Source organism: Drosophila bipectinata, chromosome 3R (genome assembly GCF_030179905.1).
Source record: "Drosophila bipectinata strain 14024-0381.07 chromosome 3R, DbipHiC1v2, whole genome shotgun sequence".
Classification (NCBI taxonomy): Eukaryota; Metazoa; Arthropoda; class Insecta; order Diptera; family Drosophilidae; genus Drosophila; species Drosophila bipectinata.
The window spans coordinates 7,915,441-7,939,925 of record NC_091739.1 but is presented as its reverse complement, the minus strand read 5'-3'; the positions used below and the strand labels follow the sequence as shown (position 1 = coordinate 7,939,925).

Genomic DNA, 24,485 nt, shown 5'->3' with positions numbered 1-24,485 from the left:
AATGGGTAATGTAACATATTGTTATGATCCCGTCTGCATATCAATTTCGGTTGCAGTTGATAATGAGCCGCTGTCGCTTTCGGTTCAATTGCCTCGACAAAAATTGTCCAAAAATTATTCGCCAAAATTGAGCTTGGATCGACGATATGTTGACTTTTTCGGTTGCCGGGTGTGCAGTGAAGCGTGTGAATTCAAATGCGATGTCCAAAAGCGACGACGCTTTCTTTGGCTCCCCGCGAGCCGCGGCATTTAATCAAAATCGAAAAGGGAGGCAAAAAATAAAACAAATAAAAATAAAACAAAGTAAAATAGACTGAAACAATGTGGCATACAAAAACGAGACAAGCACACCAAAATATCGACAAATCAAGCGAAATTATAAAAGAAAGGAAAGAACTCGGCACATCGATGTGGAATCAATGCAATAAATTAACTTGAATTTGGTTTTCGCTTCGCCAGCCGATTTCGATAAAACATAAAAATAAATAAATAAATAATAAAAAAAAAGAAATAAAACGAAAAAGGAAAACTGAACGGCCGAATAAAACCAAAATAAATGGAATATAAAACATATTGTACAACAAAAGTAAGCCCGAGAATCCGAGATCTGGACATCACGCCACGAAATTAAAGGCGGCCGTCCGTGGCTAGGTGGCCGAGGCTTGAAACGGAAACACCTACCTGTCTATCCGCTATCGGTCCCTTGGAGATGAACTCCTTCTTGGGTGAGTAGAGCTCGGGGGGCGGGCCTTTGAGGGAGTACCGCAGCACGGTATCGTCAAGGTCGTTTGCCGACCGTCGGCAGCATTCGTTGCCATCTTCGCTGCCGTCGAAGTAGCCGTCATCCGCCTCCCCAACAGCCCCGGGGGATTCGCAGACTATCGTGCTGCTGGTTAGATTGCTTCGGCCGGACGCCGTCGAGCGCAATGTGGCAGTGGCACTGGCGTAGGGGGCAGGGTAGTAATTGTCCAGCAGTCGATCTCCCTCTGCCTCGGTTTCGGCTTCGGATAAAGCCTCCTTGGCCTCCTTGGCGCCCTCCGTGGGTGTGGCGTGGGACTGCGGCAGGGACATGACGGGACAGAGCGGATCCGGAAGTTCCATTTAAAAGTCTGTGCCACCACTATCGTCACTGATCTGTTATCCGGTGGCGATGGCGATGGCGCTGGTGGCACGTGCAAAAATGCGCGCGAAATCGATTCACAATCCACTCAGTGTGCGTGTGCGTTTATTTCCTACGTTTGTATGTATTCGTAGGCGCGTGCGTATGCGTATGCGTGTGTATCTGTGTGTTGGCTCTTTGGCTCTTTGCTTATTTTGTTAATTGAAATGCGACAGTATCGTGTCGTTCCGTTCCGTAGCCGTGAGCAACGCACCCGCCGAAAAAATTAAGTAACGGCTCGTTCGTTCGTACACGGACTAACTAACGCGGCAGCATCTGTGTGCTGAGATAAACTAAGATATATAATAGATAAACTAAGATAGTGTATCTACATGCTACTACTATAGAGCTTTGTACATAATTTCGGATTTAATCTCCACAAATCGCCAATGTTCGTTGAGCAGTTTTAAACTTCACACATCGTTTTAGTTGAAACGCCCTGAATGCAATCACTTTCGAGCCGCTGCACCATTAACTTAGTCACCTTTGGCATTCTGGGTCGGCTTGGCTTTCTTTTTGGACGATTTGCTGGCTGCAGCGTTGCTGGCTGCTTTGTGGCTTTTTGGTTATTTGGCTTTTCGGCGTTTCGGCTTTTTGCCTTCTGGCGTTTGCGAAGGTTGGCCTCAAAGTTAGCAAGAACACTCGCGCCGCACCACGATCACTTCGGAACAAAAGAATACTAAAGCCCACGGGCCGGATACGTAATCTAAGCTTAATCGAATTCGGAATCGCGATTGATATCGTACTATCATCGGCGAGTTGTCAAGTTGCCAAAAAAGAGCCCCGCGCGCAAACAAACAGCGAACCTGAGAGAAGAATCCAAATGCTATAACTCGCTCGACAGTCGACTCGCGACTGAATAAGCATAAAAACGCTCATGAGTATATACAATATGAACATTCGCTGGCCCGGCAAAAGCAAAAAGTATCTCTCTTTTCGGAAGACTCTATATGTACATATGATATGGCGTGTATACAGTCCTACAGATGGGGATGTGCGATTCCTCTGATCCCTGATCTGGTCCCTAAGGCCCGTGGCTAATACGGTGCCATGTGAGTGCCCCAGGAAGTCCCCAGCAACAAGAACAACAGCACACAAACAGCCGATCTCATCCGATCCAATCCGAATTAGAGCCGAGAAACGAAAAAAGAGCGGCCGAGAGCACAGAAAGCCTCTCGGCGTGAGAGGCTTAAAAGAGCGGACCAAACTCTCTTAAGTTACCTTTTTTGCAAGCTTTATTTCGTTTGGTAATAAAAAGGTTCTCTAACCTTTCTTGAAATGACTTTCCCTTTCCAAAAAAGTACATAGATAAGATAGCATAAGATTTGGACAGCGGTCCAAGTAGGAGAGGTTTTCTGGGAAGATAAATCTGATGCTAGCCTAGTAACAATTTTCGGCAATCTCTTCAAGGCCATGTGGTCTGATATGAAAAAGTGATAGACTAACCTTTTACTCATTTAAGACTCATATGTACATATGTATGAATGTACTTATATTATTCAATGGAAATTAAGCTTAAAAATCATTTAGTTGATAGTCTCATAACTAACTCATATTTTAATCATTGGAAAATACGCTTAAGCAAAATACAGCATCTTAATATTAATTTAAGGGCATATATTTTGTTCATAAGAAATTAAGTTTATTCGTCAGAAATTGTTTATTCATGGGAAATGCAATAAATTAAAATTCTATTTACAAAAACATATTTACAAAATTTTTACAAAAACATATTTTCAGATTTGGAGAGTTAACATACCACAGTATCCGGATAAGCTTTACAAAATAATATACAAGATGGGGTATTATCTTTACAATTTGGAAAACACTATGGCAGGTTGATAAAGATTCTGTGTAACTTTGGAACCAAGTGACCAATCGTTTGTTAAATGACTCAATTTTATAAAAAAGAAGAAAGTAAAGCTAACATTAGTCGTCAAATCACTGTCAGTCAGCCCTAAATGTAAATATTGGCTTAATAAGAGGCCATAAAGAGTGTCAAAAGCATCCATTCTAAGGAGAAGAACGTCATGAAAAGGGTTTCTGCTGTTTTGTTTGTATGTGAAGTTGAGGTTGAGTTGAGCAGAAAGTTGAGGTTTTGCTCCATGAGAGATATAGAAAATAAGAAAATAGAAAATAACAGTTATACATATATATTTGATCCATTTAACAAGAAAAGAATTAAGCTCCCTGTTATACAATATCTAACTGGAAAGCCTACAAACATTTGCGACATCTGCTGGATATTGGCCAATGTGGGTCAAGATCAATCTACAGATCGCGTCAGTGGACAAAAATAGTAACGAAGCGCTCCAGAACTCTTCCACACAAAATTACCATATGTAGCAATTGACCCTATTGTATACTAAATATTTTCTTTAATCAAAAGCAGCAATAAGAATTAATCAATTAAAAGACGAGGGAGCTCGTTTGCCAAATTAAAATATAGTTGGAAATTAAAAATCCATTTCGCCAGCTTTCTGGCAGCAATAAAGCAAAAATTTGAAAATAATTCCTCAAGATACGCGCCTGGTCCGAATGGAATGAGTGGGCAATGCCTCCTTATGCCGGCTAATGCGGGGCCGGAGGAGATTCCGGGAAGAACGAACATCAACGGGGCGTTGCATTGCAACAGAAACAGAAACTATGCAATATGCAACGCTTGTTTTGTAATCAACAACAACAAACTGCCAGCCAAATGAAGCTAACATTAAACAGCAGCCAAAACAACAACTCTTACAAAACAGCCATAAAAATCAAGAGGCAAGTGTATACAAAATAAAACAAGGCGCTACGCCGACCCCATGAATACCCTATGGGGAAGGGGTCTAAATATTCATTTAGAAACACCATCCTTACTTTCACAACTAATTTATGGCCAAGAAACAAGAACTTTTACATGTGCCAGAAATCATTTTATTTGGAAAATCTTTTGCTAATTAAAAACTATTAGTCAGAGAAGCATGCTGTCCGAATTAGGGAATAGTTCTCAAAGAGTTGCCGCTGCTTTCAGATGTGAATGATCAAACGCACTCGAGACGAGGAAGCAACTGATGCTGACCACAGGCCAGCCACAATGTATCTATCTATCTATCCATCCATCTATGTGTGTATATTTCCAGATCTACATCGCATCTTAATAATTAACGCATTTAGATCATTAGACAGCACGAGCATCCATCTATTCAGTTTTTTTTTGTTTGGCAGTAGATATAGTGGAAACCCCACGTTATAGTTACTAGTAGTTGCCTGAGATCCCTCGTGTATAGACACATAATTCATTTGGAGTCGGATTAGTTTGGAGAGGAAGGCGAGAGGTTGCGAAGGGCCCTCGATCGGGCGTGGATCAATGATCGATATCAGACGCACTGTCTGTTTATCCGTCCGTGCGTCCAACACGCGCAGCCTTCTTAGGCCGGCCCGGCAGCATACATTTTTGAGTGAGTGTGCCATCACCGAGTTGTATATTTAAAGACTTTGTGCGTGCGTTGTTCCTTCATTTCGGCGCTTTTTCATTTATCTACATACATAGGTTTTTACGTAAATGTCTGCTCACATAGTTCCATTCACTCTTATTTCTTTTATTTTTATTTTTTTCTTTTTTTCTGCTCACCCACACACGCTTGATTGATAAATATTGATCCTGATTGAATGATGGAAGGCTAGCGAAAGCCATTCCGAGACAGCCATTCCAAAGGCCACTGGAATTATTAAGCGCTCAGGTTTTAAGTTCCTCTGACAGCTGCTCAATCAAATCGAATCAAATATTTGGGCTAACTAAACACAAACCTTTTTTAGAGATCGAACCCGAACCCATCACCCCGGCACAGCCAGCATCGGGGGCATAATGGGATCGTCGATGGTGATGTCCGATGCTGATGGTGATGTCTAAATTCTGGAAATTCGCAAAAATCAAACTCAATTACTTGCGCTGTCAATCAGCGGCAGGAATCGGAATCGGCATCGGCATCGAGAGACATGCGTAAGAAGAATTTGCTATACTCCCATAGTTGGCGTATCTCGAAGATACATTTCACTTAACTGTATGGCATATATCATCCATTCAAATACAGCATAGAGCCACTATGACAGCGCGCACACAGATGGCGACGTCGGTGCTGATCTATATGGGTTTTTAGGCAATAGGGCTGGGGGTGGTGGTGGTGATGATGGTGGTGGTGCGTTGACCCTGAGACTGGTCCACGCCCACGCACTGCGCAAAATATAAACTACTAGTGGTTTATATATAGACTCACGGAGAGAAAAAAGCCAACCAAATAAACTAAATGTTATATTTTTATTTAAACTGGAACTTATAACTGGAAACTAAAAGAATTACCTTGACCAGATTTTCTAAATCAAAAATTAGACCTAGCATATGTGGCTTCTTGGTTTAAAATTTGAAAGCATACATAAACAACCTTATGAAACACTGTCGGAATTTATGAATATTATATTTTATTTACGTCTTAATAATAAATTATCTAACTTAAATTTTTTGCAATTTAGCAGACTTCTTTTTTATTGGTTTTTTGAATCAAATTGCAGTACATTTTATTGATTAAATAATCACTGTGTATTGGAATGGATGTCGATGGCCAATGTCGAAGACACTGGCGTGCAAATGGTACGAACTGGGCTTGCAATTTATTTATTTATGTATCCATGTTGGAACTACTTGAATTGAAGTGAAATGGAAAACATTTTTAGAGTACCGCCGCTCTGTGGCCATAAAAGTTGAGTGCCCGTTGAAAGATCAGCCACAATTCAAATATAAAATAATCTTTGAACAACATATTCCGCCAATGCTGGAGGTAATGCGATTTTCGACCCATAGTTTCCAGGGAAATAGTGCTTAGAACTCTGGTCTGCTCGATGGGATCCCCCTTTCGAAAGTTGGCCCTGGGATACCCGGTCCCAGAAAGAACTCCAGACGGTTACTTACTCGCGCACACGCCTCTCCACTTTCAGTAATGCAACGCCTTGTGTTGCACTGCCGAAGACTTCAATTGAAAATTGCATTTGCCACTCAATGGATATGAATCGGTTTTATATAAGGCGAGCCAACTTGAAACCAAAACGAGAACCGCCCAATAAAAGAATGAAATATATACATATTTCTTTCTGAATAATTTTTCAGTTCATTGATTCCAAAAACGTAATTGAATGCAGGCGGCTATGGTCGGCCCGGCATTGTGTGGCCCCCGACTTTGCGGGTAATAGAAGAATTTTCCAAAATTATGTCGATTTAGCGCGAAGTCGCCACTCTCCGGTTACACTGCTGCAGAATGGCTTGAGCTGCTTACGGCTTATGGCATAATGCCTGATGTATGGCCCGATGTCGGATGGCTTTAACTCGCGACTAAGCCTAAGCTTTTGTTTTGAGTGCCCCCAAAGGGGCTTATTCCGTAAAAAAAATGCACATGGTGTTAATTCTGCACTGCAACAAACAATCATAGCTTGTTAATAAATAATAAATTTTATATATGTATTTTTATTATTTTAAGCCAGTTATAAAATGAATCTATATTATCATTCAAATCCCCAAGCGCCATAAGCACGCTTTATGTTTTAAATATACTTTTCTTTAAATGTATACCACTCGATCGGTGATCAACGATTGCAGCATACCATTTGGCTGGCCCAGCAGCTGCACCACTCAGCGCCCCACAATACAACCCACCGGCAGAGGCACAGCTGCCATGACAAGCCAAACCGAGTGGTGCGAAGATCATCTGCATCTCGAGAAGGTGCAAGATGCGCGTGGGATGGGAAACAGGAGTTGAGCTGTCTGAGATCGCCTTGAACCATTGGCATTACTTGGGGCGCATTTTAATTACGCTTGCAGTATGGTAATGCCGCCTCGGCTCTTGACCAGTTTCCCATTGCATAATACAGAATACAGACGGAAAACGGAGAACGGAGGGTGCAGGTTACACACTGGCGGGGAGTGGCACCGGAGATCGAGAGGCCCGACTTCCCGTTTCGGTAGCGCCGGCAATTGTTCCAATGATTTATCAGCATACCGCGTTGGCAGCTATAAATTACTAAACGTCCATTACAACATTAATTACTCGGGCGAACGTGGCCGAAGAACCTCTTGAGTCAGTATTTAGGTGCCATGTGCTCCTCGATCGCAATTGACCTATTGAGCACACGATCCAGCACACGCCCAGGCTGTCGGCCAGCCCAGAAAAATGAATAATTATCTTGTAATTGTCACGTATAATTCGCATGCAGATATGTTAGCTCCATATGCAAAATGGACCATGTAAGTCCGATCATATTGAATTACATTGGCGTCGACATGCCCAGACGCCCGGGGCTTGACAAAGTGTGCGAATCAAACACTTTGTTCCCCGAATGGGCATTAACTAAATTACCAAGACAAAGGGTCCAGCCATAGTATATTACGATAACTGGCCATTGTAACCAAAGACATCATTAGTGTTATTAATGAACATGCATTTAAGGCTCATTAATTAAATCAACAAGACAAGGAAATTACCGTTGGAGCTTTAACTTGACTATTATTAAATATAGACAGGCCATATACTATCCACCACGAAGCTATAAATAATAGGAATTGCTGGGTCCAACATTAAATACTGGACTGTTCAGGTGTAACTTTTGTCTTAGATGCGCCATTAAAAGATTATGTAATTTTTAAGGTTTTTTTTTATTTTATTAGAAGAAAAAAGCTTGTGGAATCATGGAGTTATTGGTTTTATGTAAAAAATTGTATGTAGGTAAAAAAAAAAAATACAATTAAAACTACCGATTTCTACCCTTAACTTTTGGGGTTTCTTTACATTAAAATGGAAGGTAAAATTTGAGGGATATAATTATATTACCACCTTTTACAACACTTACCCTTGACTCACTAACTGTCAGGTGGAAAATATAATAGAAACTATAGAAAAACTCACCCTTATTGAGAGTCAAAAGGCGGCGCAATGAGCACCAGCGAAGGTATTAGTCTCCCGGGCAACCAGGACACCACTCCGTCGAGTGAAAGAAATAAACATAAGCCCAAAAGGGCCAGGAAAAAGTCCAAGGCGCCCAAACAAACTAGTTGTTCGGTGGACACGATGGACGGGAAAACCACTGCCAGCTACTTCAGTGTGTGCATCACGGGTCAAATAGTCTCAGCCACATTTCCACTGGGTCCGGACAGGGAGTTTGTGTTCCTGCGCTATGAACTGGTGGCAGGACCCGACTGGCAATTGGCCTCCGGACCACAACACGGACTCACCCAGATGGCCACCAACCGGAGCGGCCACTTTAACGAACCGATTGTCTTCAACATGCCCATCGAAGTGACCTACAAGAGCACCAGTCCCTTTGGCTGTGGGTGAAATTGATTATTTTTGTTGAAACCTTTAATATTTGTAATCTCAAATCCCAACCCAGGGCCACAGATCCTGGTGAGCGTGTTTGGACGCAACGGTAGCCAGGGTCGGGAGACCCTGCTTGGCTATGCCCACGTGCATTTACCTGTCTTTGGCAGCCGCCGTCCTACAGAACAGTTGGAGCAGCTGCAGACCCCCATCCTCATGCCAAAGTGTCCGAGTATGTTGGCCGACATCACTAGTTGGTTGCTGCGACGGGAGCCGGAACTAAAAGATCCCAAGGTTCTGCTGGACAACCTCAAGTGCAAGGGTCTTTCGATGGAGTCGTACGGCAGCCTGGAGTTCCAGCTGGCCACCGTAATGAGGGGAGCCCGCAAGCTGGGCTACCACTGGCATGCCTGAGGACGAGAATCGAACTTATGTGACAATAAAACGTGAACTTGGCGAAGCGGGAAATAGTTTGTCTTAATCTAATTGATGAGTGGTGGGCGTGGTTGGTGTGGGGTAGCCTCAAACTTGACCTTGCCCCTCCGCCCCAAAATGTGGCTAAGACGGCTCGGAAATGACGCGCTTCGAGCCTAATCCGACGCAGCAAATTGCAGCAATCGAGGGCCCAATTCGAATCCGCTAACTTTGGATTGGCCAAGTGCCAAATAATTGGATTAGGGCAATTAGTCTAAGACTGGCTGGACACAAGTGGCAATATAAAGACGTGGACGGTCTTCTGCCGCAGGCATTCGCGCCGAGTCCGCGCCTACTATGGACAGAGAGTAGTGCAGCCACAGCACCATCCCGATAACAGACGACGAAGCCACCACCGAAGTCCACCCAGCGATCCAGCACCATGATCAGCCTGAATCCCCCGACCTTAGCGTACATGCGCGATGGCCGCAACCTCAGCTTGGCGGAGAGTGTGCCCGCCGAGATCATGCACATGGTGGATCCCTACTGGTACCAGTGGCCCCCGCTCGAGCCCATGTGGTTCGGGATCATCGGGTTTGTGATCGCCATTCTCGGCACCATGTCGCTGACGGGCAACTTTATTGTGATGTACATCTTCACCTCGTCGAAGGGTCTGCGCACGCCTTCCAACATGTTCGTGGTGAACCTGGCCTTCTCCGACTTCATGATGATGTTCACAATGTTCCCGCCTGTGGTGCTAAACGGATTCTACGGCACCTGGATCATGGGCCCGTTCCTGTGCGAGCTTTACGGCATGTTCGGTTCACTCTTCGGGTGTGTCTCCATCTGGTCGATGACCCTGATTGCCTACGACCGGTACTGTGTCATTGTGAAGGGCATGGCCAGGAAGCCCCTGACCGCCACTGCGGCCGTAATCCGTCTCCTGGTCGTCTGGATCATCTGCGGTGCCTGGGCCCTGTTCCCGCTCTTCGGCTGGAATCGGTATGTGCCCGAAGGAAACATGACCGCCTGCGGCACTGATTACTTCGCCAAGGACTGGTGGAATCGCTCCTACATTATTGTCTACTCCCTGTGGGTCTACCTCACGCCACTACTGACCATCATCTTCTCCTATTGGCACATTATGAAGGTAGGCATCGCTTGACTCATAATTTTGCGTCACATTTCCATTTGGTTTCTCCCAATCTTCCAGGCTGTGGCTGCCCACGAGAAGGCCATGCGGGAGCAGGCCAAGAAGATGAATGTGGCGTCTCTGCGTAACACTGAGGCTGACAAGAGCAAGGCCATCGAGATCAAGCTGGCCAAGGTGGCTCTGACCACCATATCGCTGTGGTTCTTCGCCTGGACCCCGTATACCATCATTAACTACGCTGGCATCTTCGAGTCCATGCACCTGAGTCCTCTCAGCACTATTTGCGGATCCGTTTTTGCCAAGGCCAATGCTGTTTGCAATCCCATTGTTTACGGCTTGAGGTAATATTAGTTATCAAAGTATTTTAAAGCTTTCACTTTCTTTACATATTATTCTTTACTCTGGCCATATGACGTCTCTGGACGTCTTTCCTCTTGGTTATATACTTACAAGATTGCAATCTTGACGCATTTTAATATTAAATTCCAGTAAATAAGATGCAATTCTGGGTAAAGCAATCTAGAGTCAGATATTCTGGGGAAACTATAGGTATAATTATAATCACAATGCAGTCTTGACTCATTTTAATAAGAAATGAAAAAGCCTAATGAATCTTCAGATAATTCCCCTTCAATACATATTTTTTACTTTATAAGTTGTTATAACATTTAATATTTAATTTTTTTTACTTTCACAGCCATCCCAAGTACAAGCAGGTGCTCCGGGAAAAGATGCCCTGCCTGGCATGCGGCAAGGACGACTTCGGCTCAGACTCGAGGACCCAGGCCACCGCGGAAATCAGCGAGTCCCAGGCCTAAACACACCAGAGACGACGACTGCAGCAGTAGGGAACTGACAACTCTAGATCTACACAGACTAAACTATTTTGCAACTCATGGAAAACAAACAAAAAAAGATGGCAACCAGAAAATGTTAAAAAAAAATAAATGTAATGTAAAAATAAAACTGCAATTGATACAAAATCAAAGTAACACCTCTTCTTGATGGGTTCCAAAGAAGATTTCGCCTTTATTTTGAAATAAACATTACAAACATTTCAACCGTTTTAGCCATTGCCACAAGAGTATTTTTTAGTCAAAATCAGTTCCATTATCGATTTAGGGATTAGTGTAGAAATTGCGGAGAGTCGTTAGCCGTAGTATGTCTGCAAGCCGAGGTCAATCAGGGTGCCATTGTTGTGTTTTTCTCTTAGTTCCTGAGTGAACAAAGCTCGTCCTTGCAGCAGGATAAAGTCAATAAGCCTGCGATCGGAAGATTGGCGCAGAGCATCAGGATCACTGCGTTTTCGTAGATAATTAAAACAGCACGTCCTAAGTTAAAGATTTTTTTAGATAAAAAAATAGGGGTATATATTATTCGACACTTACCGAAAATGCTTTGTGCCGCAGGCACTAGCGCACTCCTTGCCACAAGAGTCGCATGGAATGGCGTTAGAACTGGTTAGGCACAGTAACCATATGCCTAAGGTCAGTGGTATAAGAGATATATGTAAGTGGTACATATGTAGAACCTTTAAAAGTAACTCACATAGCCAGATGATATGGAAATGCGCCAGCCAATGCATCGTTCTTGTAGTTAGGATCCTGCTCAGGAACTGTCGACACTCATAGGCGCTTCCGAGTCTGATCTGTCCCGTGTCCCAGAAAAGCCACAACTAAAAGGACCGAGTTACAGGATGACATCTTTATATACCCTTCTTGCCTTGGCAGTTCCTTGGACTGGGCTGACCAGGATATTCAAAGTGCTCAGTGAAGCATGTGGCAGATGAATAGCCAGAACTTCTCCTCAAGTATGTGGACACGCACGGCATAATAAATATATCCAGGACACTGACAACTGCAGTTTACGCAACAAGTTAAGGGGGACTATTTTGGGGTTTTGTGGGTGGGCTTGTTGGATATCAAAGCAGCTGGACACAGGTTGTAAAAGTTCTGGGACAAGTTTTGAATAAAAAACTACTTAAAAATAAAGGCAGCTTTTATATTTGTAAGGATTTATTGTGAACCAAAGACTAAGAGACTTTTTGAGGACCTGAGAGTGTTTTTCAAAAATAAACAATCTTTTATTTTTAAAAAGAACAAAAATAAAACATAATAAGAACGATTCTTCAAATTATTTTTATTATAATTTTCCTTTTTACTGGTTTTTACTTTGCTAAGCAATAGAATATCTTTAAAATAATTTATTATAAAATTTATATTCATAGATCTTACTTTTACTATTTACTTTTTAAATATATAAAAAAAAAATAAATAATAAAGATATCTTAATCATTCAATAATCATAAAATAAAGATATCTTATTTCTGTTTTAGGTAGTTTTTGCTTAAAAGTATCTTTACATTGAATGTTCGTACTTCATAGATTGTTCCATGTAAAATATGCACTACATTTACATGGAACAATCTTTGACACAGCTTTTTGCGACTATGTGGCAGCACCGGCAAAGCTTATTTAAAGCTCAAAATGTGACCAGCCGGTAATAGAGAGAAAATAAACAACAGGTTTGATAAGCGGCCGATACACTCCATAGCGCACAAAGCACAAAAATAATAACAACTGGAATAACCGATATGTGGGAGCCGCCACGATTAAGTGCATCCTTGCGCACGAAAACAGAGCTAGAGGCAAGGACCCGTCGCTTCAATGTCCTGCGCGAGGCCAGCACTTGCCAGCCGACGGCCACGACGACAATCTCCCAAGAGTAAGTGGCACAGATTTCACCGGTGATGAAATTAGACTGATTAGGGCTTTCCATATGTTTCTATCAGGAAGGAGGAGCAGACGATTGCCAAGCTCTTGGCACAGATACCCGTGGAAAAACAACCGGCCGCCAAGGTTCAGTTGCAAAAGCTGCGTAACTTGATCCAGGAATGCATGGGCTACGAGGAGCAGCCACAGGTGGTAGAGCATGCGGCGCTGTATATCTTCTGGTTGCTGCTCGATCAGCGGGTGGTGCTGGTCGCCACTACCAATCGCCTTCACAGCATGTTCGGCAACACCTTCGATCGCAAAAAGACTCAAATCCACGACTGCGTATTGGCTATCGGGGATGCTCTTGAGGAACACGAACGAGCGGACCTGAAGCGCTGGCAACAAGCCCAGCGAAAGTCTCCCGGTAGCAGACACCTTTGGGGCGCCCATATTCACGTTAAGCTAACCCCTGCAAAACGGGTGGACATCAGCCTGTTGACTGATCTCTCGCCGGAACCTCCGCTCAAGAACCCCTCGGTAAAGTTTTCCATGAAGCTGAAATCCAAAACCACTCCGGTGACGGAAAAAAGTACTGACCATGAGATCAAGTTAAGTAGGGAACTTCAGGGCTTGCTCACCATCGCTGAGAAACTGGACGACGAGCACCTACTTAGTCGTGTGGGTGACATGCTGGGCTCCAAACGGAGCAGCGAGGAGCTGCAGAATGAGCTAATGGAGCTGCTTGGCTTCGACCACTTTGAACTGGTGATCGAACTTCTCCAGGAACGCGAAAAGATTGCACGACAATTGGACCAATATGCCACCAGAACGCGCCGCGTTAAAGAAGTTAAACAGAAGCGCATACAGTCGGCGGCCCAAGCCGGCGGAGTGGAAAAACGGCCCACTGTGGCCAGTGCTGTGGTGGTGCAATCTGCCCAGGAGAAGCAGCTAGGGAAGATGCAGCGTCGCGAGGAAAAGAAACTTCAGCGCATTATGAAAAGTATAAAGGATGAAGAGGATCCAGACGATCCAGGGTGTGCAGTGGCCGTCTCCACTCAGCAGTTGCGAATGCAGCACCAGCGAAAGCTTCTGGAAGCCGCCCAACGAGAACCACTTCTCCTTACCACCAAGGCAGCTAAGGCGGAGCACAAGCAGTCAGCTTACAGCCAGCCCATCCACTATCCCTACGTCTTTGATAGCCAACTGACGGCAAAGCAACACGCCGGATTTATTGGCGGGAGCAGGATTACACTGCCAGACACAGCCCAGCGAATAGACAACAAGCAGTGGGAAGAGGTTAAGATCCCTGCGGGTGACCCCCCTCCACTAACTGTCGGCAACAACCGCATACAAATCGAGGAACTGGACGACGTGGGTCGGCTGGCCTTTTCTAATTGCAAGGAACTGAATCGCATTCAGTCTGTGGTCTTCCCAGTGGCCTACCACAGCAACGAAAATATGCTTGTCTGTGCACCGACTGGAGCTGGTAAAACAAATGTGGCAATGTTGACCATCGTACACACGATTCGCTGCCACCTGGAGCAGGGAATCATCAACCGGGATCAGTTCAAGATCGTCTACATAGCCCCCATGAAAGCTCTGGCCTCCGAGATGGTGGAAAACTTTTCCAAGCGGCTGAAATCTCTGCAAATTGTTGTGAAGGAACTCACAGGCGACATGCAGTTGACCAAAGCGGAGATGACAGCCACTCAGATTTTGGTTACCACGCCCGAGAAGTGGGATGTTGTAACCCGAAAAGGTTAGATGTGCTTCTAAGGTTCATGAAAATATTTTACCCATTGTTTAACCCACTCAGGTAGCGGAGACGTGGCCTTGATCAGCCTGGTGAAGCTGCTTATCATTGACGAAGTGCATCTGCTGCACGGAGATCGAGGTCCTGTGATAGAGGCCCTGGTAGCCCGGACCCTAAGACTTGTAGAATCATCGCAGTCAATGATCCGCATCGTGGGCTTGTCCGCTACCCTTCCTAACTACATTGACGTGGCCCACTTCTTGCGTGTTAATCCAATGAAGGGTCTCTTCTACTTCGACTCGCGTTTCCGACCCGTTCCCTTGGACACTAACTTCATAGGTATTAAGTCGGTGAAGCCGCTTCAGCAAATCGCCGACATGGACCAGTGCTGTTACCAAAAGTGTCTGGAAATGGTGCAGCAAGGCCATCAAGTGATGGTCTTCGTTCATGCCCGCAATGCCACTGTGAGAACGGCGAATGTGATACGAGAACTGGCCCAGCAGAACAATACCAGCGCTGTCTTCCTGCCACAGGACTCTAATGCCCGCGGGCTTGCCACGAGATCCATTCAAAAAAGCCGAAACAAGCAGCTGGTGGAACTCTTTAGCTTCGGCCTGGCCATGCACCATGCAGGAATGTTGCGAGCGGATCGGCAAATGGTGGAAAAGTACTTCGTCGATGGCCACATATCAGTGCTGGTCTGCACGGCCACCCTGGCTTGGGGTGTGAATTTGCCAGCACACGCGGTTATTATCCGGGGAACGGATATCTACGATGCCAAGCACGGCAGCTTTGTAGACTTGGGCATACTGGACGTGTTGCAGATCTTTGGACGCGCTGGTCGCCCACAGTTCGACAAGAGCGGTGTGGGCACCATCATAACCAGCTACGACAAGCTGAATCACTACCTTTCTCTACTCACCAACCAGTTCCCCATCGAATCCAACTTTGTGCAGTGCCTGGCTGACAACCTTAATGCCGAGATCGGTCTGGGCACTATCTCCAATGTGGAGGAGGCCATCGAATGGCTGAGCTACACGTGAGTTGATCATATTTTCATTTTAACAGTAGGATTAAGGATTTTCTTTGTAGATACTTGTTTGTACGAATGCGCATCAATCCCCACGTCTATGGCATCGAATACACGGAGCTTCAGAAGGATCCGACATTGGAGGCACGGCGTCGAGCTCTCATCATGTCAGCTTCCATGAGCCTGGACAAGGCCCGCATGATGCGTTTTAATCAGCGCACAATGGACATGAATATTACAGACTTGGGACGCACTGCCTCGCACTTCTACATCAAATACGATACCGTGGAGATATTTAATGAGCTCATGAAGCCTTTTATGAATGAGGCTGAAATACTGGCCATGATTTCTCAGGCCCAAGAGTTTCAACAGCTAAAGGTTCGGGACGATGAGATGGAGGAATTGGATGAACTAAGAAGCGCCTACTGTAAGATAAAGCCCTTTGGAGGAAGTGAGAATATTTGCGGAAAGGTAACTATTTCTACTGGAGCTCTGGATGCGAATTTCAATGCGTAATTTTCTCCTTAGGTCAACATCCTCATTCAGACATATTTGTCCAACGGATACGTGAAGTCCTTCTCGCTTAGTTCCGACATGTCCTACATAACCCAGAACATTGGCAGAATAACCAGGGCCCTGTTCTCTATCGTGTTGCGACAGAATAATGCCGTCTTGGCTGGTCGCCTGCTCCAGTTGTGCAAAATGTTTGAGCGAAGGCAGTGGGACTTCGATAGCCATTTGCGGCAGTTCCCGGCCATCAATGCCGAGACTATCGAGAAACTGGAACGACGCGGGCTAAGTGTCTTTCGGCTAAGGGACATGGAGCAGCGCGAGCTGAAGGAATGGTTACGTAGCGACCGCTACGCCGATCTAGTCATCCGCTCTGCCCAAGAACTACCCTTGTTAGAAGTGGAAGCGAGTCTGCAGCCAATTACTCGCACTGTACTGAGAATAAAAGTGGACATCTGGCCCAGCTTCACGTGGAACGATCGGGTTCATGGAAAAACGAGTCAAAGCTTTTGGTTGTGGATCGAGGATCCTGAATCGAACTACATTTACCACTCGGAACTATTCCAGATAAGCCGGAAGGTCGTGTTCAGCGGCCAGGCGCAGCAACTAGTGATGACCATTCCGCTGAAGGAGCCCCTGCCGCCGCAGTACTACATTCGCGTGAGCAGCGATAGCTGGTTGGGCAGCACCACCTGCGTTCCACTTTCGTTCCAGCACCTAGTGCTTCCAGAGCATCATCCACCGCTGACAGAACTGCTGCCCCTGCGGCCTCTACCTGTCAGCAGCCTGCAGAACGCCCTCTACGAGTCCATGTACAAGTTCACGCACTTCAATCCCATTCAGACTCAAATCTTCCACTGTCTGTACCACACGGACAATAATGTCTTGCTAGGTGCCCCGACGGGCAGTGGCAAGACTATCGTGGCTGAAATTGCGATATTCAGGGCTCTCAACCAAAACCCCAAATCCAAAGTGGTTTACATAGCCCCGCTTAAAGCTTTGGTCAAGGAGCGCATATCGGACTGGGAGAACCGCTTCCAGCGCTCTTCCCTAGGTCTCAAGGTAGTGGAACTCACTGGTGATGTGACGCCAGATATTCAGGCCATTCGAGAGTCCCAACTGATTGTGACCACCCCGGAAAAATGGGACGGCATAAGTCGCTCCTGGCAAACTCGAGAGTACGTGCAACACGTGTCCCTAATCGTAATCGATGAGATCCATCTCCTTGGCGAGGACAGAGGACCGGTCATCGAGGTGATTGTCTCCCGTACCAACTTCATAAGCTCTCATACGGGTCGTAACATTCGCATCGTGGGGCTCTCCACGGCCCTGGCCAATGCCCAGGATCTGGCAAACTGGCTAGGCATCACCCAGATGGGCTTGTATAACTTCAAGCCCTCGGTACGACCTGTGCCTCTGCAGGTTCATATCAATGGCTTCCCCGGCAAACACTACTGCCCCAGGATGGCAACTATGAATCGGCCCACCTTCCAGGCGATACGCACTTACTCCCCCTGTGAACCCACCATCGTGTTTGTATCTTCGCGTCGGCAGACGCGTCTCACAGCCCTGGACCTTATCACCTTCGTGGCTGGAGACTCCAATCCTAAACAATTCCTGCACATTGAGGAACAGGAAATGGAGCTCATATTGCAGAACATCCGCGACCAAAACTTGAAGTTCTGCTTGGCTTTCGGAATCGGACTTCATCATGCCGGTCTGCAGGAGCAGGACCGCAAGTGCGTGGAGGAACTCTTTCTCAATCGTAAGATACAGGTGCTGGTAGCCACGGCTACCTTGGCTTGGGGAGTCAATTTACCCGCCCATCTGGTGGTCATCAAGGGCACCGAGTACTTCGATGGCAAGGTGAAGAAGTACGTGGACATGCCAATCACGGATGTGTTGCAGATGATGGGCAGAGCCGGAAGACCACAGTTCGACAACGAAGGTGTCGCAGTCGTGCTGGTGCACGACGAGAAGAAAAACTTCTACAAGAAGTTCTTGTACGATCCTTTCCCAGTAGAGTCAAGTCTGCTGGGTGTCCTGTCGGAGCACATCAATGCCGAAATCGTGGCCGGAACTGTTCAGACCAAACAGGCTGCTTTGGATTATCTTACGTGGACGTACTTCTTCAGAAGACTACTCCGAAATCCCTCCTACTATCAGTTGGAAGGAATCGAACCCGAAAATGTAAATGCCTTCATGTCCAACCTCGTGGAGCGTGTGGTCTACGATCTCTCGGCTGCCGCTTGCGTGGTGGAACGTGATGGGTGCTTAGTGCCAACTTTTCTGGGACGAATCAGCTCCTACTACTACCTGTCGTACCGTACTATGCAGCATTTCCTCGAGGACTTGCAGCCGGGCATGGGCACCAAAGAGGTTCTATTAGCTATTGCCGATTCCTACGAGTTTGACCAGCAGCCAGTGCGTCACAACGAAGACAAGTACAATGAGCAAATGGCCGAGACGAGTCGCTACAGACCGCCGTCGGCCAGTTGGGACTCTCCGTACACAAAGACGTTCCTCCTGATGCAGGCACACTTTTCCCGCCACTCGTTACCCAACTCAGATTATCTTACAGACACCAAGTCAGCTCTAGACAACGCCACGAGAGTTATGCAGGCCATGGTGGACTACACAGCCGAGCGGGGCTGGCTATCAACTACCCTTGTGGTGCAGCAGCTGATGCAGAGCGTGATCCAGGCCCGCTGGTTCGACGCCAGCGAATTCCTTACATTGCCAGGAGTGAATGAAGATAACCTGGATGTTTTCCTAGGCATAGACCACGAAGACTACGACTACTTGTCGCTTCCTGTTGTTAAGGAGCTTTGCAGGAAGGAGTACGACGTGCTGGCCAAGCCACTGAGAGACGCTTTCGAGGAGCACGAAATTGAACAAATATACAGGGTAAGATTGTCCAGATTATTATGCCCAGGTTGTCCTAAACATTTGTATTATTCAAACAGGTTATCCAGGATTTGCCTGAAATCTCATTGCAAATATCCGTGGAAGGTCGCTATGCGGAACAGGAATATGCCAAGCGGCCCTTGTCCCTGGAAAATGACCGGAAAGGTGAATGGATGCCTTTACACGCCAACGAAGACTATGTCCTGGTCGTGGATCTTCAGCGCCTAAATGTAGCTGGACAACGTCGATCTGGGGGTCAAAACTATACAGTACATTGTCCCAAATATCCGAAGCCCAAGAACGAGGCCTGGTTCCTAACCTTGGGATCCCAGGCCAACGACGAAGTCCTGGCCATGAAGCGGGTCACTATCCGTGGAAAGCGTTCCTCCAATCGGATATCCTTTCAGGCCACTCCGCGGCGTGGGCGTCTGCAACTCACGTTGTATTTGATGTCGGACTGTCTGATTGGATTCGATCAGCAGTACGATCTGCAATTCGAGGTCATTGATGCTAAAGACTACTAAGGTCCCAGCACAAAGTATACATAAGGTGAATATTGTAGAATCCTGTAGAAGCTGGACTAGGCCTAGAGCTGTGTTAGAAGTTGCTTTTGAAACATTTTAATTAGTTAATATAGCGTATTTTATTAGCCCTAAAGTTTGAAACGGAACGGAATTACGTATTTATTGTGTGATCCTTGAATAAGTTTACCATTTTGATTCATTTATCGGTAGCTTTGTGACAAAGCTCCTTGTTATTCAACAAAATAGAACATTAGGCCATATAGTGAACATTTTACTTATTGAAATTATGAAATAAAGTTTTGTATTAAGTAAAACAACAATAACCTTGGTCTCAGATTAATACAAATATTGCACTCTTTTAGACCTAAATATCTGAAGAGTACTGTCTGGCTAAATGCCGGTTTCAACCAAAACAATCAAAAATCTCCTTAACTCTCTTGAGAACGTATTGTTTTGGCTGACTAGTCATACTTATTTGCGAGTATGTGTACTGATAACGTAAGAGAACACTCTTGTGAAAGAGAGAATATTGTTATAGTCAGCAATCAATATTCGGGAGTTAGTTGGTTTTTGTTTGTCAACGAACTAAGTTGCGGTCAGTTGGCTAAATATGCTGCCATTTCTTCTATTAATAGCCTCGCTATTGACTCTGTTGTGGTTCTACCTGAAGTACCACTATGATTACTGGGAACGACGCGGAATTCCGGCTCATAAGCACTCCGGAATCCCATTTGGTTGCTTGGACACTGTGTGGCGTCTAGAGAAGAGCATGGGCTTGGCCATATATGACGTATATTTAAAGAGCGAGGAACCTGTGGTGGGAATTTATCTCTTTTTCCGACCCGGACTCTTGATCCGCGACGCTGCACTGGCTCGCCGGGTACTCACCCAAGACTTTGCAAGCTTCCACGATCGTGGAGTGTACGTCGATGAGGAATGGAATCCTTTGAACTCCAATATCTTCTCTTTGCGAGGTCAAAGCTGGCGCTCCATGCGACAAATGTTGTCGCCGTGCTTTACATCCGGAAAACTAAAGGCCATGTACGGCACATCTGAAGACATTGGCGATAAGATGGTGGCTCACCTTCAAAAGGTCCTGCCAGACTACGGATTTCTCGAGGTTGACATCAAAAAAGTCCTGCAAAACTACGCCATCGACATCATTGGCTCAACCATCTTTGGCTTGGACGTAAACAGTTTCGAGAATCCAAAAAACAAGTTTCGGAACTTGGTAACGCTAGCCCAACCTAAGAACCGATTCGGAGCCATGTTTTTCATGATGTTGTTCCTTCTGCCATCGTAAGTGTAAAGATTGCATAAGTTCTATGATCTTTATTTTGTATTTTATATGAATAGTGTCGCCAAGATGTTGTTCCGAATAGGTCTTAAAAACCCAGTCGGTCTCGCCATGCTGGAAATCGTCAGGGAAACTATTGAGCACCGCGAGAAGCACGGAATTGTTCGAAAAGATCTCCTGCAGTTGCTCATGAACCTCAGGAATACGGGAAAAATAGAAGAGAATGACGAGAACTGTTTCAGCATTCAAAAAACCCCCGAAGGTGACAGAGGGCTTACTTAAAAGTTAATCATTTAATATTAATGACTTAATCCCATCACAGGTCAGATCAAGGCCATTTCATTAGAGGCTATAACAGCCCAGGCATTTTTCTTTTATATTGCTGGCCAGGAGACTACTGCAGCAACAGCGGCATTTACCATTTTCGAATTGGCCCAGTATCCTGATCACTTAAAACGCCTGCAGGCGGAAATAGACGAGACTCTTTTCAAGAACGATGGAAAGATTACATATGACTCCCTGCAGAAAATGGAGTTCCTTGAGTTGTGTCTCCAGGAAACTCTGCGCAAGTATCCTGGTCTACCCATGATGAACCGAGAATGCACTCAGGACTACCCTGTGCCCGATACGAATCATGTCATTCCCAAAGGCACTCCTATTGTTATATCCTTGTATGGCATTCACCGTGATGCGGAATTCTTCCCCAACCCGGAGACATACGATCCATATCGGTTCACGGAGGAGAGCCACAATTACAGTCCCACCGCATTTATGCCTTTCGGCGAGGGTCCTAGGATATGCATTGCCCAGCGGATGGGGCGCATGAATTCCAAGCTAGCCATCGTGAAGATCCTAGAGAATTTTAACGTCGAAATAATCGAAAAACAAGAGCTTGAATTTGATAGCAGCGGTATCACCCTTATGCCTAAAAATGGAGTCAAGGTTTATTTGTCTAAGAGAGTTTCCAGAGTGTCCTAGATTGTTTTATTTAACATGTGTTAAGGGTCCTTATCAAAGGAAATAAATTATATACCTTCTAATTATAAAGATGTAAAGAAAATGATTTGTATTTATTTTTTAATAATACTATCTTTTTTGACAGATCACCGATTAGCACACTTTTAGTGTTTTACCTTAATTTATGATATCATGAAGATGCCCTTCAGGTCATTATCAATGTACTACCTATGGTCTATGCCACTTATTTCACAAAATATATTAAATCGAAAGCTTTAACTTATCTATCATTAGCTAAGAGCGAAGCAATTAAGTTCTCATTCTCTTAATTCTTAGTGTTTGCAAGTAAATTCAACATGCATCTTTACTATCTAAGCTTAATTTTTTCTTAATTTTCATTTTATTCCTCTTAAAAAGTACTCCTAATACGGATATAAGCACAATTTTAATAAAATTAAAGTTATTTAAGTACAAATTTTGGCTTTGGAAGCAAAAGAGATTAATTAAGCTGGAAATATATTGATTATTTCACAATGTGATTTTATGTCAACTATTGCTTAATAAGAGAGATAGCGATCTGTTTCGGTTATCAGACTTCAAAGTCGTAAGAGAACGAAATGTAAAGTCCACTCAAAAGCTGCCCCTATATAAGGGGAAGACATGCTTTTCAGAGGTCAGTTACTTTTCTGATTCCAAAATGTTTACTTTAATATTATTGGCGGCTTCGTTGTTAACGTTTGGGTGGTTCTACCTGAAACACCACTATGATTACTGGCAGCGTCGCGGGTTCCCAGTCTATAAGCAGTCCGGGATTCCGTTCGGTTGCTTGGACTCTGTGTGGCGGCAGGAGAGGAGCATGGGCTTGGCCATTCACGACGTGTACTTGAGAACCAAGGAAAAGGTTGTGGGCATTTACCTGCTCTTCCGCCCGGGTGTGTTGATCCGGGACGCTACTCTAGCACGCCGGGTGCTGACCCAAGATTTTGCCAGCTTCCACGATCGCGGAGTGTATGTGGATGAAAAGAACGACCCACTGAATGCCAATTTATTCTCTCTGCAAGGCCAGAGCTGGCGCTCCATGCGCCATACGTTGTCACCCTGCTTCACCTCAGGTAAACTAAAGGCTATGTACAACACTTCCGAAGACATTGGCGACAAGATGGTCGCTCACCTGCAAAAGGTTCTACCCGAAAAAGGATCCCATGAAGTCGACCTCAAAAAAATTATGCAAAACTTTGCTGTTGATATCATTGCTTCAACGATTTTTGGATTGGATGTTAACAGTTTCGAGCATCCGGACAACAAATTCAACAATTTGGTATCTATAGCTCTGACCCATAGCCGAATGAGCGCCATATTTGGAGTGATGATTTTCATGGTTCCTCCGTAAGTTCGAATCAACTAATTATAATGTTTAGATAAATGTAATGAGTTCTTCTTTTAAAAATAGTGTGGCGAAACTACTGCTTAAACTGGGTTTAAGAAATCCGGTTGCTGTAGCTATGCTGGATATTGTCAAGGAAACGATTGAGCACCGAGAGAAACATGGAATTGTTCGAAAGGATCTCATGCAGTTGCTCATTAATTTTAGAAATACAGGAACTATTGAAGAGAATGACGAGAAATGTTTCAGCATTCAAAAAACCCCCGACGGTGAGAGATGTTATTGTTAAACGGGAGCCATTTCATATTGTTATTCGTCCCCCCACAGGTCAAATCAAAGCCATTTCATTGGAGGCTCTTACCGCTCAGGCCTTTATATTTTACATTGCTGGCCAGGAGACAACTGGATCGACTGCGTCCTTCACCATTTACGAGTTGGCCCAGTACCCTGAGCACCTGAAGCGTCTTCAGGCGGAGGTGGACGAGACTTTGGCCAAAAATGATGGAAAGATTACCTATGATGCCCTGCACAAGATGGAATTCCTGGAGCTGTGCATTCAAGAGACTCTTCGCAAGTATCCTGGTCTACCCATGTTAAACCGCGAATGCACTCAGGACTACCCTGTGCCCGAAACGAATCACGTCATCCCGAAGGGCACTCCTGTTATTATATCATTGTTTGGAATACACCGTGATGCGGAGTTCTTCCCTAATCCGGAAATTTACGATCCCTATCGCTTCTCTGAGGAGAGTCACAATTACAGCCCCACCGCATTTATGCCCTTCGGAGAGGGTCCTAGAATATGCATTGCCCAGCGAATGGGGCGCATGAATTCCAAGCTGGCTGTCGTTAAGATCCTGCAGCACTTTAATGTCGAAGTGATGAGCAAACGAGAGGTGGAATACGAAGCCCATGGCATTGCCCTGATACCCAAGGGAGGAGTCAAAGTGCGTTTGTCCAAACGCACCCCCACCGTAGCATAAGGGATAAAGAAAAGCCAAAAACTAAAAACTGACAGTTTAATGAAAACTTACCTTACCTTACCAAAACTTACCAATTTAATATTAACGTAAAAGGCTCTAAAACTGAGCAAATGTAATTGAAAATATTGTCTGCTTAGTTGTATAAAAAAAGAATAATAAATGAAAGATTATAACTTGCACTTGCACTTGTTTTCCAATAAGAAATTCATACCAAAAAGCCCTAGAGAATGGAACTATTATTGCCTTATACTTTATATTAGTGTATTATCGGTAAATCCACTAAATAAGTCAACTCGAGGAAGATAATACAAATATGGAGATAATATTGTAAACAAAAAAGAACAAGTTTGAAGACAAGGC

The 24,485-nt window shown here is 44.9% G+C and overlaps 7 protein-coding genes and 1 long non-coding RNA gene across 9 annotated transcripts in view; 6 read left to right on the top strand and 2 right to left on the bottom strand.

Moving 5' to 3' along the window:
• The window catches only part of AdamTS-A (ADAM metallopeptidase with thrombospondin type 1 motif A), a 35,250-nt gene extending 33,226 nt beyond the window's left edge, over positions 1-2,024 (bottom strand). For both annotated transcript variants that reach the window (XR_011443062.1, XM_017246376.3), the window contains exon 1: positions 682-2,024. Coding sequence is in view for 1 of the 2 variants with exons in the window: in XM_017246376.3 (XP_017101865.2) it covers positions 682-1,101 (420 nt within the window). In the remaining variant the exon portion in view is untranslated. The remainder of the gene's footprint in view (positions 1-681) is intronic.
• Positions 2,025-4,372: 2,348 nt separating this feature from the next.
• LOC138926630 (uncharacterized) lies at positions 4,373-5,257 on the top strand. The gene is made up of 2 exons (XR_011443215.1): positions 4,373-4,599; positions 4,821-5,257. It is a non-coding gene; the product is annotated as an uncharacterized lncRNA (long non-coding RNA).
• Positions 5,258-8,012: 2,755 nt separating this feature from the next.
• On the top strand, positions 8,013-8,980 carry B9d1 (B9 domain-containing protein 1). Its single transcript, XM_017246428.3, has 2 exons — positions 8,013-8,509; positions 8,573-8,980. The coding sequence occupies exons 1-2, from the start codon at positions 8,116-8,118 to the stop codon at positions 8,911-8,913; spliced, it is 735 nt and encodes a 244-aa protein (XP_017101917.2). The 5' UTR covers positions 8,013-8,115; the 3' UTR covers positions 8,914-8,980.
• Positions 8,981-9,233: 253 nt separating this feature from the next.
• On the top strand, positions 9,234-11,054 carry Rh6 (Rhodopsin 6). The gene is made up of 3 exons (XM_017246427.3): positions 9,234-10,063; positions 10,127-10,407; positions 10,764-11,054. The coding sequence occupies exons 1-3, from the start codon at positions 9,356-9,358 to the stop codon at positions 10,882-10,884; spliced, it is 1,110 nt and encodes a 369-aa protein (XP_017101916.1). The 5' UTR covers positions 9,234-9,355; the 3' UTR covers positions 10,885-11,054.
• A 130-nt stretch (positions 11,055-11,184) lies between these two features.
• Positions 11,185-11,729, bottom strand: Trissin (trissin). The gene is made up of 3 exons (XM_017246429.3): positions 11,615-11,729; positions 11,455-11,548; positions 11,185-11,397 (listed from the first exon to the last, which is right to left on the bottom strand). Exons 1-3 carry the CDS (start codon positions 11,649-11,651, stop codon positions 11,217-11,219), a joined length of 312 nt encoding a protein of 103 aa, XP_017101918.3. The 5' UTR covers positions 11,652-11,729; the 3' UTR covers positions 11,185-11,216.
• Positions 11,730-12,583: 854 nt separating this feature from the next.
• On the top strand, positions 12,584-19,788 carry obe (activating signal cointegrator 1 complex subunit obelus). Its single transcript, XM_017246426.3, has 6 exons — positions 12,584-12,790; positions 12,858-14,539; positions 14,597-15,572; positions 15,626-16,034; positions 16,092-18,980; positions 19,040-19,788. Exons 1-6 carry the CDS (start codon positions 12,660-12,662, stop codon positions 19,502-19,504), a joined length of 6,552 nt encoding a protein of 2,183 aa, XP_017101915.2. The 5' UTR covers positions 12,584-12,659; the 3' UTR covers positions 19,505-19,788.
• Positions 19,789-20,077: 289 nt separating this feature from the next.
• Positions 20,078-21,833, top strand: LOC108128587 (probable cytochrome P450 6d4). The gene is made up of 3 exons (XM_017246264.3): positions 20,078-20,803; positions 20,861-21,063; positions 21,124-21,833. The coding sequence occupies exons 1-3, from the start codon at positions 20,115-20,117 to the stop codon at positions 21,777-21,779; spliced, it is 1,548 nt and encodes a 515-aa protein (XP_017101753.2). The 5' UTR covers positions 20,078-20,114; the 3' UTR covers positions 21,780-21,833.
• Positions 21,834-22,426: 593 nt separating this feature from the next.
• Positions 22,427-24,304, top strand: LOC108128540 (probable cytochrome P450 6d4). The gene is made up of 3 exons (XM_017246217.3): positions 22,427-23,144; positions 23,209-23,411; positions 23,470-24,304. The coding sequence occupies exons 1-3, from the start codon at positions 22,456-22,458 to the stop codon at positions 24,123-24,125; spliced, it is 1,548 nt and encodes a 515-aa protein (XP_017101706.2). The 5' UTR covers positions 22,427-22,455; the 3' UTR covers positions 24,126-24,304.
• The last annotated feature ends 181 nt before the right edge of the window (positions 24,305-24,485 follow it).